The sequence below is a fragment of the Lycorma delicatula genome, chromosome 8 (genome assembly GCF_047948215.1).
Source record: "Lycorma delicatula isolate Av1 chromosome 8, ASM4794821v1, whole genome shotgun sequence".
Classification (NCBI taxonomy): Eukaryota; Metazoa; Arthropoda; class Insecta; order Hemiptera; family Fulgoridae; genus Lycorma; species Lycorma delicatula.
Window position 1 is genome coordinate 122,129,407 of NC_134462.1, and position 17,287 is coordinate 122,146,693.

The following is a 17,287-nucleotide window of genomic DNA, read 5'->3' on the forward strand; positions in this document are numbered from 1 at the left end:
AAGTCGTTTAAAAGTAGGCTTATACTTTAATTAAAATACAACGTTATTACAACGTTACTTTTCCCGTAATAATTTAAAAAATGAATAATAATTTTATTTTCGATAAAAATAAAAAATACGCTGATTTAATCTCTAAGAGATAAATCCAGATATTCCATCGATTGAATGTAACGTTATAAAAAATTTAAAAAAACATAGCGAAGATTGTGATAATATTATTGACGGCAGGCAAGCAGGGCGCAGGAGGTATTTGTACTTATATACATGAAGCTATGTATCTGTTATGTCCTTGGAAAGGTCGAAGGACAGGTATATATAATACTAAATAATATAGCATCATCGTTGTAGCGCTAAGCTAAGCTAGCTTATATACCTGTTGTCCTATGGAATTCCTGCACACTATAATAACTTTTATTATTGTTATTTATAATAGTTATTACGAGGAGGCAACGCATTAACACTAAAAGCTGCCGATTGTGCGCGCCAATGCGCGTGCGTTAAAAACGTAAGGTGAGTTCAGTCCCATGACCTCTTCTCTTTTCTCTTATGCCTCTCTGAATCCACACTCTTCTTTAAGACTAGTGACGAGAGATCGCGCAAAGAGCTCGTTCCATCTCTCTCATCCGACCCACGGACTCGTGATGGCAGCTCGTGAGACTACTTCTCCCTCTTAACCGCCCCGCACTCTAAACCGACAAAACTCTTAAAAACATTTCTTCATCTTCCAGAAAACCACTCGTTCTTTTAAAGCCGGATAAAAATGACACCGAAAATATTATTTCTGTCCGAACAGGACTCCAACAACGACTTAAGAATTTCTGTGGTACTCTTTAAGGATAGCTGTTCACTGATAAACTGGTTTAGCTGCAACACAGACACACACACACACACACACACACATACACAGACACATCTTAGAATAAATAAATGTATTTTTATCTTTTTTACCGCATTATAAATACTTTTTTTACATATATATTTTTTCTTTAACCAAAATATTGAACCTGCTTATATAATGTTGCAGGTATTTTTTTTCATATTAATTAATTTTTTAAAGATGACATCTATAAATATTTTAATGTAAAGAAAAAAAAAATTAAAACAAAATTTCAAACATTAACTGTTCTAAAGAAAAAATAAAAAATAAACGTATATGTGAAAGAACATGTTAATCACGACCGCTTGTATAATCTGACGGTCTGCTTAAAGCGACAATCTTTTTGATTCTGGCCAAAAATATGGGGAATTCCACGACTATCTTTTTTAACATTCTTTTTTACTTTGTAATGAATAATTGTACTATTAATGAAGGGTAAGTTAAAATACGAACCGTGTAAAATGAGAACGGTTCAAGTAAGAGCTGAAGAAGAAGGGGTATAGTGTATTTATGTATTTATTTTCTACACAGATATCATTTTTTAGCGACCACTTTTAACTAATCCTAAAACAGTCAGTCTAGTTATGGTTTTTTGCCTTTTGTTATTATTTAAGTAAGCAAAATATTTAACTAAAAGTTTGATATTTTAATGTAAGCAATTTATTAATCGCTTCATTAAATAAAGGCTACTCTGTTTGTATACTGGAATTATAATTACTGATATAAGGACACTCGGTTTTACTACTGCTTTATTTTATTTTTATAAATCATCGACATTAAAATTAACTGTTATAAAAGAAAAAATTTAAATAAACTATGACTAATAATTAAAACACCGTTCTAACAATTAAAAGTATGAGCTCAAAACGTATTTAGCTTAGCATTTTTCACTAAAAAATCCATCTTTCACGCCATTTTAATAAAAAAGGATGTAACTGTAATTAATTATAAAAATAGTTAAAAAATATATTAAGAATTAAAATAACACGACTGCCAAAAAAAAGATTACTAACAAATGTTGTTTTTTAGTATAGGGTGATCACTAATGTAGGGTAATTAAAGAGCGTGCGGGTGACAATTTTTACACGACTGTCGAAAGAGAAGCGTAATGTTTTCAGGATGTATGTATGTATGTATGTATGTATGTATATATATATATATGTTTATGGTAGTATATACATATATATGTAGTAGTGGAGATTTGCTGGTTGAAGCACAAACTTTAATGAACTGTGAACTGCGAGTCTCTACCAGAGTGAGAGCTGGGTTGAATTAAATGATTAAAATCGATCGAATGAATAATATTACAGACTTAAAATTTACGTTAAATACGATGAATAATATTAAATAGATTTAAAAAAATTCTGTTTAATAGTAATGGACTTCCCGTGGGGGGACTGCGTCTGAGGCTAGAGTGGCGAGGTGATGCGAGCACCTCGTGCGAGGCTAGACCGATCATCACCATCAACCGGCAAAAACGGGGTTCGCCTGGGGCGCTGTTTTGGGAGGTGCAATTCGGTGCTCTTATAATATCTATCCAAACAATCGCCCGATTTTCAAAATTCAAACGGGGTATTTGCTAGTAAAATACAAAATCACGATGGAATCAAACCGTAACAAAAAGAGCAATTTTTATGAACGATGTTTTTTCGGCAGTCGTGTTTTTTAATTTTTAATATTTATCTCTCGTGTATATAAATTTTTTTTTCGACTTATTTAAACATACGTGTGTATTTATATATATATATATATACTCGTATTTACATAGCCTATGAAACTCCCGGTAACGTAAGGATTCCAATGCGGAATCATTCATCTAAATCGGTTCAGTCGTTGAGCTGTTATGGTGGAACATACATACACCCTAAATATATTACACTCCTTTCTGGGCAGTCGTGTAATAAACAGACTTAATTGTTATCGAGTAATAAATAAGTAATTTATTCTTTCAAAAAGTATTAAAAATTGTTCGGTTTGGGGAAAAATTACGATCTAAAAGTTCTATTTCTATACCGTTAATAATAACGGCAAAAAAAGAAATGGAAAAACAATAATTTTCAAAATTCTAGAAAAATCTTAATAAAAAAATAATTAAACAACAACATCATATAAAATACGTGAAACCTTACCTATAACCATACTGCTACACAGATTCTATGCGTACAAGTAATTTAAATTATCGCACAACAACAATAAAGATACACATAATAAATATCCATCGCATATAAAAAAATCATTATAATGAAAGGTCGCAGGGGAAAAATAATAAAGTACCATATGGACACAGAAGTACCGTACCGCTGAAATATAATCTCTTTAAATCAAACAATTATAAACAGTGCTGGAAAGATTTTTTTTTATTTTAATAAAATATTTTTATAGAACTAAATTACAAACAAAAAGAATTGTAAAAACTAATTATTATTTCCTCAAAAAATTATTTCGTCGTAACTTAAAATCTACGATTTAACTTAGTTAATACAAATATAAATAAACCGCATCTGGAATATCAAAATAGTCAATAATTTTTACTACTTAAATAATAAAAACAGAAATTTTTACGTAAAATAAATAGCGCTGAAATAATCAAATACATCAACCGTTTAAATATTTTACAAATATTACCTATTAAACATAATTAAAAACAAAAAAAAAATACATTAATGTTTTAACTAGTACGCTAGTTTAATTGTAAATACACTAAGATTTAACTTATTTAATAAAAATATAAATAAACCGCATCTGGAAAATCAAAATAGTCAATAATCTTTACTAATAATAAAAAAATAAATTACATAAAATAAAAGAGTGCTGAAATAATGCTAAAACAGATGCTAGTATTTACAATACTAGCATCAAGATAAAGAATTACGATACAAGATTTGAAGTCAACAAATCGAATGAGAATAATAAACGGAAGAAAACGTTAGATCGAATGTATATGTAGAAGGGTTGTAAAATTGAGGTTTGTCAAATTATTAATGAAAAAAAAATATTAACCGGTTTACAAAAATTATTAACGGCCGACTTTAATAAACAAAAAAGAAAACGAGTAATTTTATTAGGTAATACAGATGTATTACCTAATAAATAAGGAAATTAAATAAATAAATACGGTGAGAAGAGATGATGTACGTATGAGTGCGGGACTTACAAACAAGGAAGGATGATCGAGACAAGATCAAAGCGGTTTGGTCATGTTAATCGGTCGATTATCACATGCAGAAATGGCATTAACAGTAAATGAAAAAAAAAAATTATTAGGAAACGCCTAAAACGAAATATATAGTTGATATTAAGTAAGATATACTCGTTAGGAGGTACAAGTAAGGTAAACTATAAGAGGGAAAGAAACAGATGATAAGAAAGCCGCATAAAAGATGACCTAGAAGCAAACACTTTTATAAGAAGAAAGTAGTAATTTGTCAACAAAGTCGATGGAACAAGACTTTCGCAGGAAAATCAACATCGATCCGCACAAAAATGCTGAAAAATAAGAAAATAATACAGTAAATTTTTAACAGAATCGTGGTTAATTTAGTTTTAATCGTCGTTTGGATTAAATAATCCAAACTATCACCTTATCTTAATTTATCCCAGATCCTGTAAAAATATCACCTTATTATCGATAAGCTATTAAGTTTCTCGTACCTCTAAATGTATTATTTTAATAAGGGAAGACTTACCGAAGATTGAAACTAATTTAATTTAATGATAACGGCCGATTTAGCTATTAAAAACACATTCCATTATGCAACATATTATCCGCCCCCGAAACTATAAAAATGGAACCGACAACCTATACAGAAATTCAAATTCGAGTTCTTTAATAATCAAATATTTTTTAATCAAAACATAATATTTTATTAAGATTAAAATTATATGCAGGAAACGATTGTTGACTATTCGTGCGAATCCTACAGGATCTATTTTAATCCTGAGAGAGAAAGGTATAATAATTACTTTAATTTTAATACTTAGAACTATAATAGTTTGATTGCGGGATAATTAATGGCGCTGTACGTGAATGATTGAAAAAAATATTATAAATAGAATGAATAACTCGCAAGGAATGCCGTAATACAGAGCGTTCGAGAAGTTGCTGTGCGCTGGAATTATGGAAGTGTAACGATGTAACTTTCTTAATTATTATTTTGAATTTTTATTTCATTATTTCATAGAAACGGATATAACTGCAACAGTTAATAAAATGTGTTGAAAACGACCTCCTCCAAAAATAATACAACACTGCATATATTTCAATTCGTTTTCAACACTATCTTATGTACTGGAATGTTTCGTAAGTATGCCGTTATTGCAAAAAGTAATAGAAAGTAATGTTGGAGAGTCAGATTGAGCGATAGTGCAGGCTACAGGTCCCTCGAAAAGATTCATTCACCAGACATTTCGACCTGTTAACCGTGTGTGCTGCGTCGGCATCTTCTTGGAACAATCCGTGATCGATTTCCACTTAACTGCATTTTCAAAAAAGATTGACCCACAGTGCTCGTTCTACTTGCATCGAGCCAGACTCCAATTTTTGCTTTCGCGTAAAGATCGTGTAATTCACGGGTTTAGTTGTCGACTACAATCTTGTGTTTTGTGAATTAATATACCCTCGCGGATGAAACCGCGGTTCATCTGTAAAATACAAAACGTCGAGGATATTGACATCGACAATAACTTAGTCTTTTATCGTGATGTGTAGGTTTCAGTTTTTGAACGCACATTACTTCGTAAAGGAAAAGTTTAAGTTCTTTTCTTACAGCTTTATGCACGGTACCAAGTCCGAAATCTTGCTGCTGTGCTTACTTACGCGTTGACATCGACGGACGTTTGGCCATAGCATCCAAAATATCAACAAACTTCTGTTCGTTTAGTTTTATGTGATCTTCCGCTTCGATCGGCATCTTCAAGAGAGCTGAAAATTTTTCGATAACAGTTCTAAGTGCATTGCGGTGAGACGCAAGAATATTTGGAAACTTTTCAAAAAACATTCGCTTCACAAAATCAGTATACTTGTCACCTTCACGAAAGACGCGTTCAACGAGAAAAATGTGTTCCTCTACCGAAAAAATCGTTACACTTCTCGCAACTATCGAGTCTGATAAACGAAACAACACGAAACAAAACAAAGGATGTTCAATCACAACTCAACAACTGACGTCTTGGTTATTTCTGAGCAACGCCTAACGAACCCATAAAGCAACCTATATAAGACCGAAAGAACAGAATGCAGCACATAATTCTCAAGCATACTGCACAGCGACTTTCCGAACGGAATGTATTAACTAAAAGGAAAAATTTTTCTATGAAAATACAATTATCGTGGTTTTTCTTTTTAAATAGAACGGTATTAAAAGAAATAATTACGTAATCAAAAATAAATTAATAAAAAAGGTGTGTACAATTATATCGTATAATAATTTTTATTTTATCTTCAAAAGAAATTACAAAGTCATCATAAATAATCGTTATAAAAAAAATAGGTGAAGGATAATTTAAACTTCAACAATCTACACCGTTAGTCGCAACAGAAATCTTAAGATCATATTTAAGAATATAGAAGAATTATTAGGCAGAAATTGTTTTCCTCTTGGTGAACAATAGTTCTGGATAATTATATACAAATAAAAAAACTATACTAAAAAAAATGACAAAGGTAATTAAGTAAATACTTCATTCAGATTATAAATTAACATTAACGATAGGCGAGCTATTCTGCGAGTAAAAAATTGAAACCACTCCAACATATGCCTGGGAGGATAAACGGAAACTGCAGTAAAACCTTGATTTAAAACACCGTTACAAAATACAATAAAATGAACAAAAAAAGGCAAGTGGCTATTTTTTTACGTTAATACACAATAATAAAATAGTATTGATGTACCCGAGCGATGATAAAAGATAAATTACATAAAGATTTTGAAGGTGTGAACTGAAAAATATTTGAGGATGTATAAAGAATGAGTAAAGCGTGCAGAAAATTCAGTTAGTTGCTTAAAATTATTTAAACATTTTTTTAAGGAAATAATTTAAATAAATTGATTAAAAGATTATTTAAACCGGAAGGTAATTTATTAAAAATAGAGACTAAGGAATAAGAATACTCCTTCTTTATAGAACGTTAATACTGGAAATAAAAAATTCTATATGTCATCAGGTGAAATTTACAAATAAATAAAAAACTAAATGTTTTTTAAACAAAGCTTCTATACAAACACATACATATATGTCAGAATCTCTAATTTATTAAAAATTAATCTGCACGTTACAGGCACTAAATAATATGTATCAGAAGTATATATATATATATATATATATATATATATATATATATATATATATCTGGCATTCCTTTTTTATATACTGAAAACTTACTCTGACTTTTTTTACAAGTACCCATAATAAATATTATAATGAAAAATGAGCTTTGCAAAGACACTTCAACGTGAGACAATATAGTAACTGCAGAAATAATATATGTCATTTAAACTATAAATATATTATAGCTACGTCAGTCCTGGCAAGCCAGTAGCCGTAACTGCGTTTGCTTATGTACACCCACACAACCAGACCTAGCAGTAACTGGAAAACTGGTTGGAGAAATCAAACAATATATATGTACGTATTACTTATACAATATCTAAAAACGGGTAACTACAAACATTTTAATATCAAAACTTAATTATATTTTATCGTTTAATATTCTGAGCGACTATAAACAGTATATCAAGAATTAATTAAATATTTGTAACATCGAATAATAATAATTATTACAAAAAATAACGCTGGAACTCGCTTTGTAATTATTTAAAGAATGTTTTTTTACGACAGAACTATTCTAGTTAAGAGAATTTAATTACGATTAATTTCTGGTGTACATATTTTGCAGCAACTTTACTGACGGATTATACATCCAAAGCAAGAAATTTTTGTGTTTAGAATTATTTTGTATTTTATTACAATTGTTTTTTTTTTTTTGTTAAAGACAGTCATACGCGTATTGATTTTCTCTAATAAAACAATATTAATATTATTACAGAAAAAAAATATTAATAATATTAAAGATTAGTTAACAGATTTAAAATTAAAACTATCTGTAACAAAAAAGACGGTAAAAATAACTGCATTGCAATTTTTGAATTGAATCATGAAATCGGTTATCAACAATCTTACGATTTTAAATCCGATCGGAAGATTAGCGATATAGTTTTGTATTTATTTTTTATGCGGTAGAAATCACATTCGCTAATAAGGTTATCAAACACGCGAACGTACTTGAATCCGAACTTAATAATAAAGAAGATCGTACAAGAATCGGAACCGATAAAAATATTATGTTTCGAGATGAATCGAAAGTAAATATGAAAATTAAAAAATATCCTTATACGAGAATGACATTTTTTAAGATCGAGGTGGTGCTTTCCTGTTAATTTCTCACAGTTATTAAAAGTATATTTTATCGTGTTACAATTAAATAATTAATAATATAACGAATGAATTAACATCATCTAATAAAGAAAAAATTAAAAAAAATTCAAAGATGGTTCTTATTTTTAAGTTAAGTAGTTAACCGATGAATCTATTACCGGTAAATAATTTGAGAACTGCATCCGGTAGAATTGTATAACGAACGATAAAACATAACAAAAAAAAAATGAGTAAATACTTTTAATATGTTTCTCTCACTTACTCGAATAAAATAAGTGTTTTAATTAAAATACCGAGACCTTTAGAAAATTTATTGCCGAAATACAGCTTTTAAAAACTGAAATAAAAATATTATAGCGTTAAAAAGAGTACACGTAACAGCGGTATCAAGTCGTAATTAAATACATACTGATAACAGAAGCACCAGCAATGGTACTTTATCCTACGAAAATGTTAATAAATATATTTTTTTAAAAACATGAAATGAGCAAGATGGATTATAAAAAGATCTGTTATACGATTACGTTCGGTACCTGTAGCTGTAGTTATGCGGTGCTATTTTATTACAAAATAAGGTAGTTTTACTTATATCTTACGATGCTTCTTATTACATTTATACTCTGGCATCAATACGTCATCGATCATTATAGGATAAAATAATTTCACAAAGCATTTTACTATAAGTATTCTATCGATATTAAAATATATTGTTGAAGTACAAATATGAAATGATTTTAAACGGGCGTTGAAGACAGGATGTGATTTTTCATGTTTAACTGAATAATTATAACGGACAAACCTACCTGATAAAATGTTTTATTTAACGCTATACTTATATTACATCAGATACAGACCCCAGGGAATGAAGCGACTGAAAATTGTTTTGTCCAAGAAATGTAAAATTTTAATGATAAAACAAAATTATAATCAAATCGGTATTCAATTTATAAACTTTTAATTAAAAATATCTGCAGAAATAGAATTTGATGATTATTCACTAAATAAAAAAAACAAACTTTTATTTGACATGAACCTATCTTTTTTTCTGTATACAAATTTGTTTTTTAGAACCTCTACGTCAGAGGCTCTAGCCCAGTATTATCGAACAGTTAAATGTATTTTGATCTTCTAGTAGGGATCTAACTAAACGCTTTAACGTATTTTAAAACCGGTCGATATAAAATTATCGATCGATAAAATTCTAGTTCCATACCGGGTGAACATAACCCCTTCCCGTATTATTGTAGTCAGGATAGGAAACCTCTATCGCTCAGAAGGGATTTGAAAACACGCCTAAAAACAGGATTTCTTGTTTCACAGTTTCAATGACGGTAAAACATCCCTTTTTCAACATCAACGCTTTTTCCTTATTTCTTAGTGAAGTTCTACGGATTCTGGCAAGATACGCTCAGCAGTTTTCGGTTATAGATCCGCCTACAGACCTGTCTGGAACTCGTGTTTTCCATCCGGTGGTTGTACGCAAAAAAACCGACTTTACTCGAGGCGCTTATTAACTACGGAAAGGTCTATTAATTTTCCTAATACTCGGAAACAAACACATAATTTTATACGATTTGCTTAGTAATAAATTTAAAGCTGTAGAATATTTTAAGAACGCTGAAAAAATTATAGACAAATCCTGACCCCGTAGGGGAAGACACCCTCTCCGTTCTGAGCCCTTATGGACTTCACCGGAGGTCATCTTCGAAACCTCAGCTTTTGACATATTCCAGTCCGCGTCGGCCAGGATGCCACCGATGAGAATGCCACGAGTGACATTCCTATCGGTGTAGTACTATTTAGTGAACTCAAAACAAAACATACCTCACCGAGTCTTAAGCAAGACTGAAAGGAGCTAACTAAACAAAGGAATTGAACTACTTAACCGTAGAAGGTAAAAGTGAGTTCAACATGCAACACGAAACGTAAAATATTACGCGGAACAATAACAACACAGTAACATAGAAACAAAACAAAACAAAGGACAAGAAAAACAAAAACATAATTTATAAAACAAAACGACAACAAAAACAGAATACAAGAGAAATCCAAGCAAAGCTATAGATCCCCTCAGCAATCCTTTCCTTTGCTAAGTACACTATAAAACTCTCCACTATTGTCCATTTGGCCTGGCTCCTCTAGTTTACACGTCGACCCGATAAGATAAGATCAAGCCGGCAGAGGGTCTCCGTACGCATTAACTCATACTTCGAGCAGTCATAAAGAACATGGTATGTGTAGTCCAACTGACCACACTGAGGACAACGACATTATGGTTATCCGAGAGCTGTCGAATAAAGACACAATCAAGTTCCCTTCTGCACAAAGCAGCGGACATGCTTTCAGAACCACAATAGAACCTCTTCCAACGAGAAAAACCTGGCAATCACCGGACAAAATATACGGATGTTGCAACAAAACAACATCCAAACCTCTACGTAATGCATTCTCTCCAAACTCAACCCGAGGAATGCAAGCACCCTGAGCATTCAACTGACCAAATCTAATAATTTAATGTAATAGAACTATAGTACATATCGAGAGCTCTCTGATAACACCCACAATCTTTACTGTTTACAGAGTGTTTATGATCCTTTCAGAAAAAGAAGAAGTTTGCAATTAACACAAGTCGGACCCTCCGATTTCTTTGGACACTCCTCACGCATGTGTTCTTCATCACCACAACGAGTGCAAATTGCAGGATGTTCACAGAACTTAGCCCTGAGATATTATAGACAAATATTGAAAGCGTTTGATTATTAAATCTTACTCTTCCCCTTGACGAATTCTGAATTCTTGTCCGCAGCAAGTCCAAGGAACAGGCACGCCAGCACGGCACAGCACAAGCCGACATGAGTCCAACTCCTCATGTCTACAAACCATAGTCAGAGACTAACTGCATCCACCATTCCTGTCCTACCTCCTTATTCTCCAGTAATTCTGTAATTAACAAAAAAATAAACCGTTATTATACAGAAAAATCAATATTAGAATTAAAAAATCCAATAGAATTTCAAGTTCCTACTTCAAAATCTGTTACATAAAAGGAGGATTAATACATTTATAGACAATCTTAGTTTGATAAACATTGTGGCATCAGTAACAATCTGAATTGATTTCATTTTTTCCAATATAGAATAATTTAGAATGCGATTGACATAAAACGAACTGGTCACAACCATATTGTTCCTTAACTGATACAATTCAAAGTGAAAATATTAAAAACAAATTTAAATGACTTAATAATTTTTATCGACTAATAATCCGAAGTTTCAAAATATGTACCTGTTTATGATGTCAATTAATTATACAAGCTCTATGTTTATAATTTGAAATTTATATATATATATATATATATATATATATCTTATATACTCGTATATATATAAGATACATACCTTTTTTTAATACTTTGTATTAAGAGCAGCAAAAAAAAATTACAATTCATTTATCCAAAAATAAATAAATAAAACAACAAATTATTTTATCTTATTTTAATTTTTTTTAAATTTTAAATTATAATGAATTTAAAAATCTTTATTCAAAAATAAAATGAGGGAATTATTAATCTGACATTTCAAGACATGATTTACTTATGATGCTAATTAATTAACAATCTCTACACTTTTATATATATATATATATATATATATATATATATATATGTGTGTGTGTGTGTGTGTGTGTGTGTGTGTGTGAGAGAGAGAGAGAGAGAGAGTGAGAGAGAGCCCATTACCTAATAATTAAGGAATTTGGAAAAAACTTTTTTAATGCGTAAAATCTAAGCACCTCATAGAGTCCGTTATTTTCAAAATAAATTAAATAATTTTACAAACTAATTTAAAAAAAATTTCTACAGCAGTATGCAAAGTTTTTTTCTTAATCTTTTTAAAATATATATCAGAATATCCGTGAGTATATTTACACCGATGTTCACCAATAACTTTAGAATCGCTGACCCGAACTTAATAATTTTTTTACTAATGTTTTCATTGAACTCTATAAGGATAGTTATAGGTGCAAAGTTTTTATGAGGAATAGTGATTACATAGAGAACGCGTCAGTTTTACAGCATTAATTTCGTCGTGTAATATCCTGAGTCGCTAATTAAACTACTTTCGTTTATAACAGACAGGCTCTCGGGAGTTTTAAAATAAAAGACTGAATTTTATTCTGGTATTTAATTTTTTTAAATCAGACAAACCGCTCTTGAGATATTACCGATTTAGTATAAAATTTTATCGCGTCGTTATTTTCGGAGGTAGACAACCGATGTAATTTTTTGTTGTGAGCGTTATTTATTCATTGTATGCATAATGAAAGTTACATCTGCAACATAAATAATCGCTAAAATGAGTTTTACTTTCACGTTATCTTTTCGTTCCATAAAAAAAAAACTACAATAAAAACAACTTTTGCTTCAATAAGTTTAATTATTTTATCACTTTATGTTTTCATTATGTGTATGAGATTATACCCGTGCAACATAACCTCGAAAAAAAAATTCAAGGATGAACTTATTTTAATTACAAATAATAACCAAAATGAATAAAATATTAGCAACGTCCGCTATTTTTACACTTGAAATATTTATTAGAGGGTTGTCTTCTATGGACCAAAAAAATATACATTTTTGGTATTCATATGCTCAGGATGTACTTTAAAAAATATAGAAAAAAGATAATACAACAAAATATTAAACCTGCTCCCTTTCTTGTGGAACGTTTTTCTTTTTTATTTAAACAATAAAACCAATAAACGAATAATTTTAAGTCGTGAAAATTATAATAAGGTAATAGGAATATTAGCCTGTAGTTATATGGAATTTTCACTAAAACTTTTCAGATTTTGAACGGAAATTTCAACACCATGTTTATATATACACACACACACACATACATATATATTTTACCATTTTTATTATTAAGGGTTCCTTCCGGATAAATAAAATTTGATAAGCGAGAAAAACCTATTACGTCAAATTCTATTTCATAACGGTAACCGTGGAAATAACGGTAACTTTTTGAGTTAAATGATTTTTAGAATTCCGAGGATAAAACAAAATCTAATCGGTATTTTCAAAGTAAATTGAGAGATCCACTTTTATTTAACTACACGAAAAAACAAAAACATAGGCTGTAATTAAATTCAAACAAATAAAATTATCTAAAATAAATTCCGCTAATCTACATTACACTTATTCATTATTAAATTACGTTAATCCATCTAAAAATAAATTGACATCGGAGCTTCTCAAATAGTACATATTTTTGAATCCTCGTTTGCAGGATTACAACGAATAGATTAATACCTTATAAATGAAAATCGGTTCAGCGCAGTTTTTAAGCGACAATATTTTCGAAAACATTACCGACTTTTACATTCGAATGAAATAATTAACATATATCGTATATTTATAAATTATAAACAATAAAAAGTAATAACAAATAACAAATTATACAACGATCGGGTTATAATAAACATAAATTATACGTAAAGGTGTCGTATGAAATTTTGTACGATTTGCAGTCATTAAAAATAAGTCTATCGAGAAACAAACATCGAAAAACTAATAACATATAATTAGATAAAGTATATAGCGAGTTATTCACCGCACATTACCTTGTTTTATACTCGATCTAAAATGTTTTACCGGTAACAAACAGTTAACAGAATAATAAGTAAATATAACATATTACAGAAGGAGTCGGTAACGAAGTCAAACTAACATAAGAAACGCTGTGTTAAGTTACGAAGTGAACGTAGAACATTTAAGTACATATAAAAAACGAAAAGGAACGATAGCACCGACAAGAAAGTAAGCGAGTAAGAAAAGCAAGCGCGATGGTCTTAAGCCACGCTGATCGTGAGCCGCAATCGTGTATCGTGACTTGACTAGGGATAAAACAAGAGCGTTGTTTAATTAATCAAAAAGAGTCGAGAGAGAATGCGAGAGTAAAAATAAGGGGGAAGGAGAACAAGAAGAAGAAGGAGGTAGAGAAAAGCTATGAGCGGTAACTCCACACAAAACATTAAACTCTTCGCGCGATATCAGCCGATCATCGTTACGCGACGTCTAAAAAGAACATCCCTCTTTATTCTCCTCCGATCTTCTATCTCACTCCCTCCGTCCGTATAACGTACAACCCTTATACAATTTATAATACTCGACTTGAATGTTCGCTGTGACCGACCGCGACCGACCAAACCGAGAAATATTTCTTTCCCACGAATTTTTCATACAAAAAAAATTTTGTATCACGATTTTATACGGTATTTTATTTCTCGTGATATTTTATACAAGGTGCATATATATATATATTTATTTTAAATATCAAAACGCATCGAAATTTCACACAATTTTACCATTATCCGTTATTAAAACTTAAAAAATTGATAACCTAACCTTTTTAATATGATATTTTACTCTTAGAATAAGAGCCGGTTTTCTTTTCTATCGGTTTCTTGTAAATGTACTCATATCATATATCATATTTAGTAGCACACTATATCGTATAACAGATTTTCTACTCGTTTTACTTTATACTCATTATAAGCAGTACCTCAAATCACGAAAACTTTGATCTCTCCATTTTTCTTTTTAGTACATTTAGACGGTTGTTCATCCTTTCTATAAAAAAGCGGGGGAAAAAATCATTTCTTTTTCTTTTTAAGATTTTTTATCCTTCGTAACGTACAGATCATATTGTATCCAGAGATTATTGACATACAACTGTTCAAAAAAGAAAAAAATTACTTAACATAAAAATATCAATAACATATTCATATTTCCTTTCTAGTTTTCCTCCATTAGAAATTTTATATTTTTAAGTGTAAGATACAGTTAAAATATATGAAGACGATTACAAGGATCGGTAAAATAAAAAATTGCAACATTCAGATATCGGAGGACTAGCAGATTTACAAGTTACAATATCGTTGTATATATATATATATATGTTTACATATACGTTAAGTGACACACCCGTAAAAGTAGTAGGCGACGTAACAAAAAAACCTAGTCGGTCTCTCTTGAAAATGACAACGTCGTTTACAAGAATCCCGTACCAAAAGTACCGCGAAAATTTAGGAATGAAACGATCTAAAATCGCCTTCTTCGAATACTGTCGCACCGACACGGCAAACCCACTCAAACGTAGCTGTGCGAGCGACACCTTCACCTTATTTACCGAAAAGAATAAATGTAACGAGAACATCATTACTCTAAGAGAAAGTATCCAGCTCGACTCCAACTTCTTGTTGTACCCAAGATACTTTACACATGCATCATAACTATAATACAGAGTTAAAGGGGGAGGGAAAGGGGACACGTTGGGTAAAGCAACTCCCACTTCTGGTTATACATATATCAATAATTATCTATGGGAATTATTTATATACAGAGCGAGTCAAAAATATGAAAATCTTTCAACGACTTTAAAACCGTTCCAGACAGAATACTGTAACTTTCAGGATAAGATATCTGTCAACTACTTTTCCTTTTGACGAGAAATAGAATTTCAATTCCTTCTTGGGAGGTGGCCCAACAGTTGTTAACTCAAATATTTTATACGGTAACATTCTTTGTGAGATATATCATTTTAAAGGTCTCTTTAAGACAAGAGAAATAGTATAAATAAAATGTTGGTACGATGACTGTACCCAAAAATGCAACAAGTGTAACCATTTAAAATATTTGAGTTACAACCTCTGAGCCACCCCCCTCCCTCACCAAGAAAGGTTGAAATTCTATTTCTCGTCAAATGGTAAAGTAGTTAACCGATATCTTATCCTGGAAGTTACAGTATTCTATCTCAAACGGTTTTAAAATTGTTGAGGAGTACAATATTTTTGACTCGCTCTATAAGTGTTGTGTGTGTGTGTGTGTGTCTGTGCGCGCGCATGCGCGCATATATATATATATGTATATATATATATATATATATATATATATATATGTTGCTCCCGTTCAGTAAGGGAACTTTGTTAATTTAGCCGGCTCAATTTAATTTTCTTCGATCTGTATATATATATATATATATATATATATATATATATATATATATATATTAAAAATAAACTGAATACAAAGACAATGATGCATGTCAAAGCATCTTAGGTACAACAAGAATTAACATTCAAAGCTAAATACTTTCTCTGAGCGTAATGATGTTCTCAATACATTTATTCCCTGTTGTTAATAAAGGTGTCACTTGCAGAGCTACGTTTCAGTAGATTTGCCGTGTCGATGCGACAGTATTAATTGAAGAAGGCGATAATTAATTATTTTATTCTTACTACAAACTTACATATAAAATTAACAAAAATATGACCAAAATTCTTAAGTTAATTATCTATTAAGATATCAAAGTATTATCAACGATATGAGACACTTTAGAGACAAAATAAATAAACGTAAAATTTATTGAAAAACTTATTCTTTTTCTTAAAACGAGAATTAATCAGGAAGATTCATTTGAAGTGTATGTACGTACAATAAGAATATATTAAATACAAACACATCAAAGCTTTCTTTTTTTCTGAATTTTAATTAAAATTAGGTCATTTTACACTGAGTGATATTATATATGAGTTGTATGTAACTAAACGGATTAATCAGCGACGGATTAACTTATTCACAAATTTTTCAATTAGACCTAACTGAAGCCGAATTTATAACGAAACTTGTAGATTAAAAAGTAATTTTTTGGACTGAAATACCTTCAAAACGTAGAAAATACAAAAAATTTTTATAAAAACTATATAATTTTTTATATTAATTCTCTTAGCGTAATTTTTTCGGTGACTTTAACGGTGTATATGTAAGAAGTTACGCATTTAGAGAAAATAATAATGCGGCATTTTAAAATCATCGAAAATTATATACAAAGTAATAATCATAGGCGTAAATGACACAGATTAATATACACAAAATCCCGGTTTGAAAAATTACCGTCGATGGTTAAATTAATGAGA

General features: G+C 30.4%; 1 protein-coding gene across 2 annotated transcripts in view; it reads right to left on the reverse strand.

Moving 5' to 3' along the window:
* Egfr (epidermal growth factor receptor) overlaps positions 1 to 17,287 on the reverse strand; it is a 644,558-nt gene that overhangs the window by 61,689 nt on the left and 565,582 nt on the right. Inside the window, exon 3 of one of the 2 annotated variants that reach the window (XM_075373955.1) lies at positions 11,082 to 11,251. The exons of the other annotated variant lie outside the window; for it this stretch is intronic. Coding sequence (XP_075230070.1) covers positions 11,082 to 11,181 — 100 coding nt within the window. The 5' untranslated portion in view covers positions 11,182 to 11,251. The remainder of the gene's footprint in view (positions 1 to 11,081; positions 11,252 to 17,287) is intronic. 2 annotated transcript variants of the gene reach the window in all.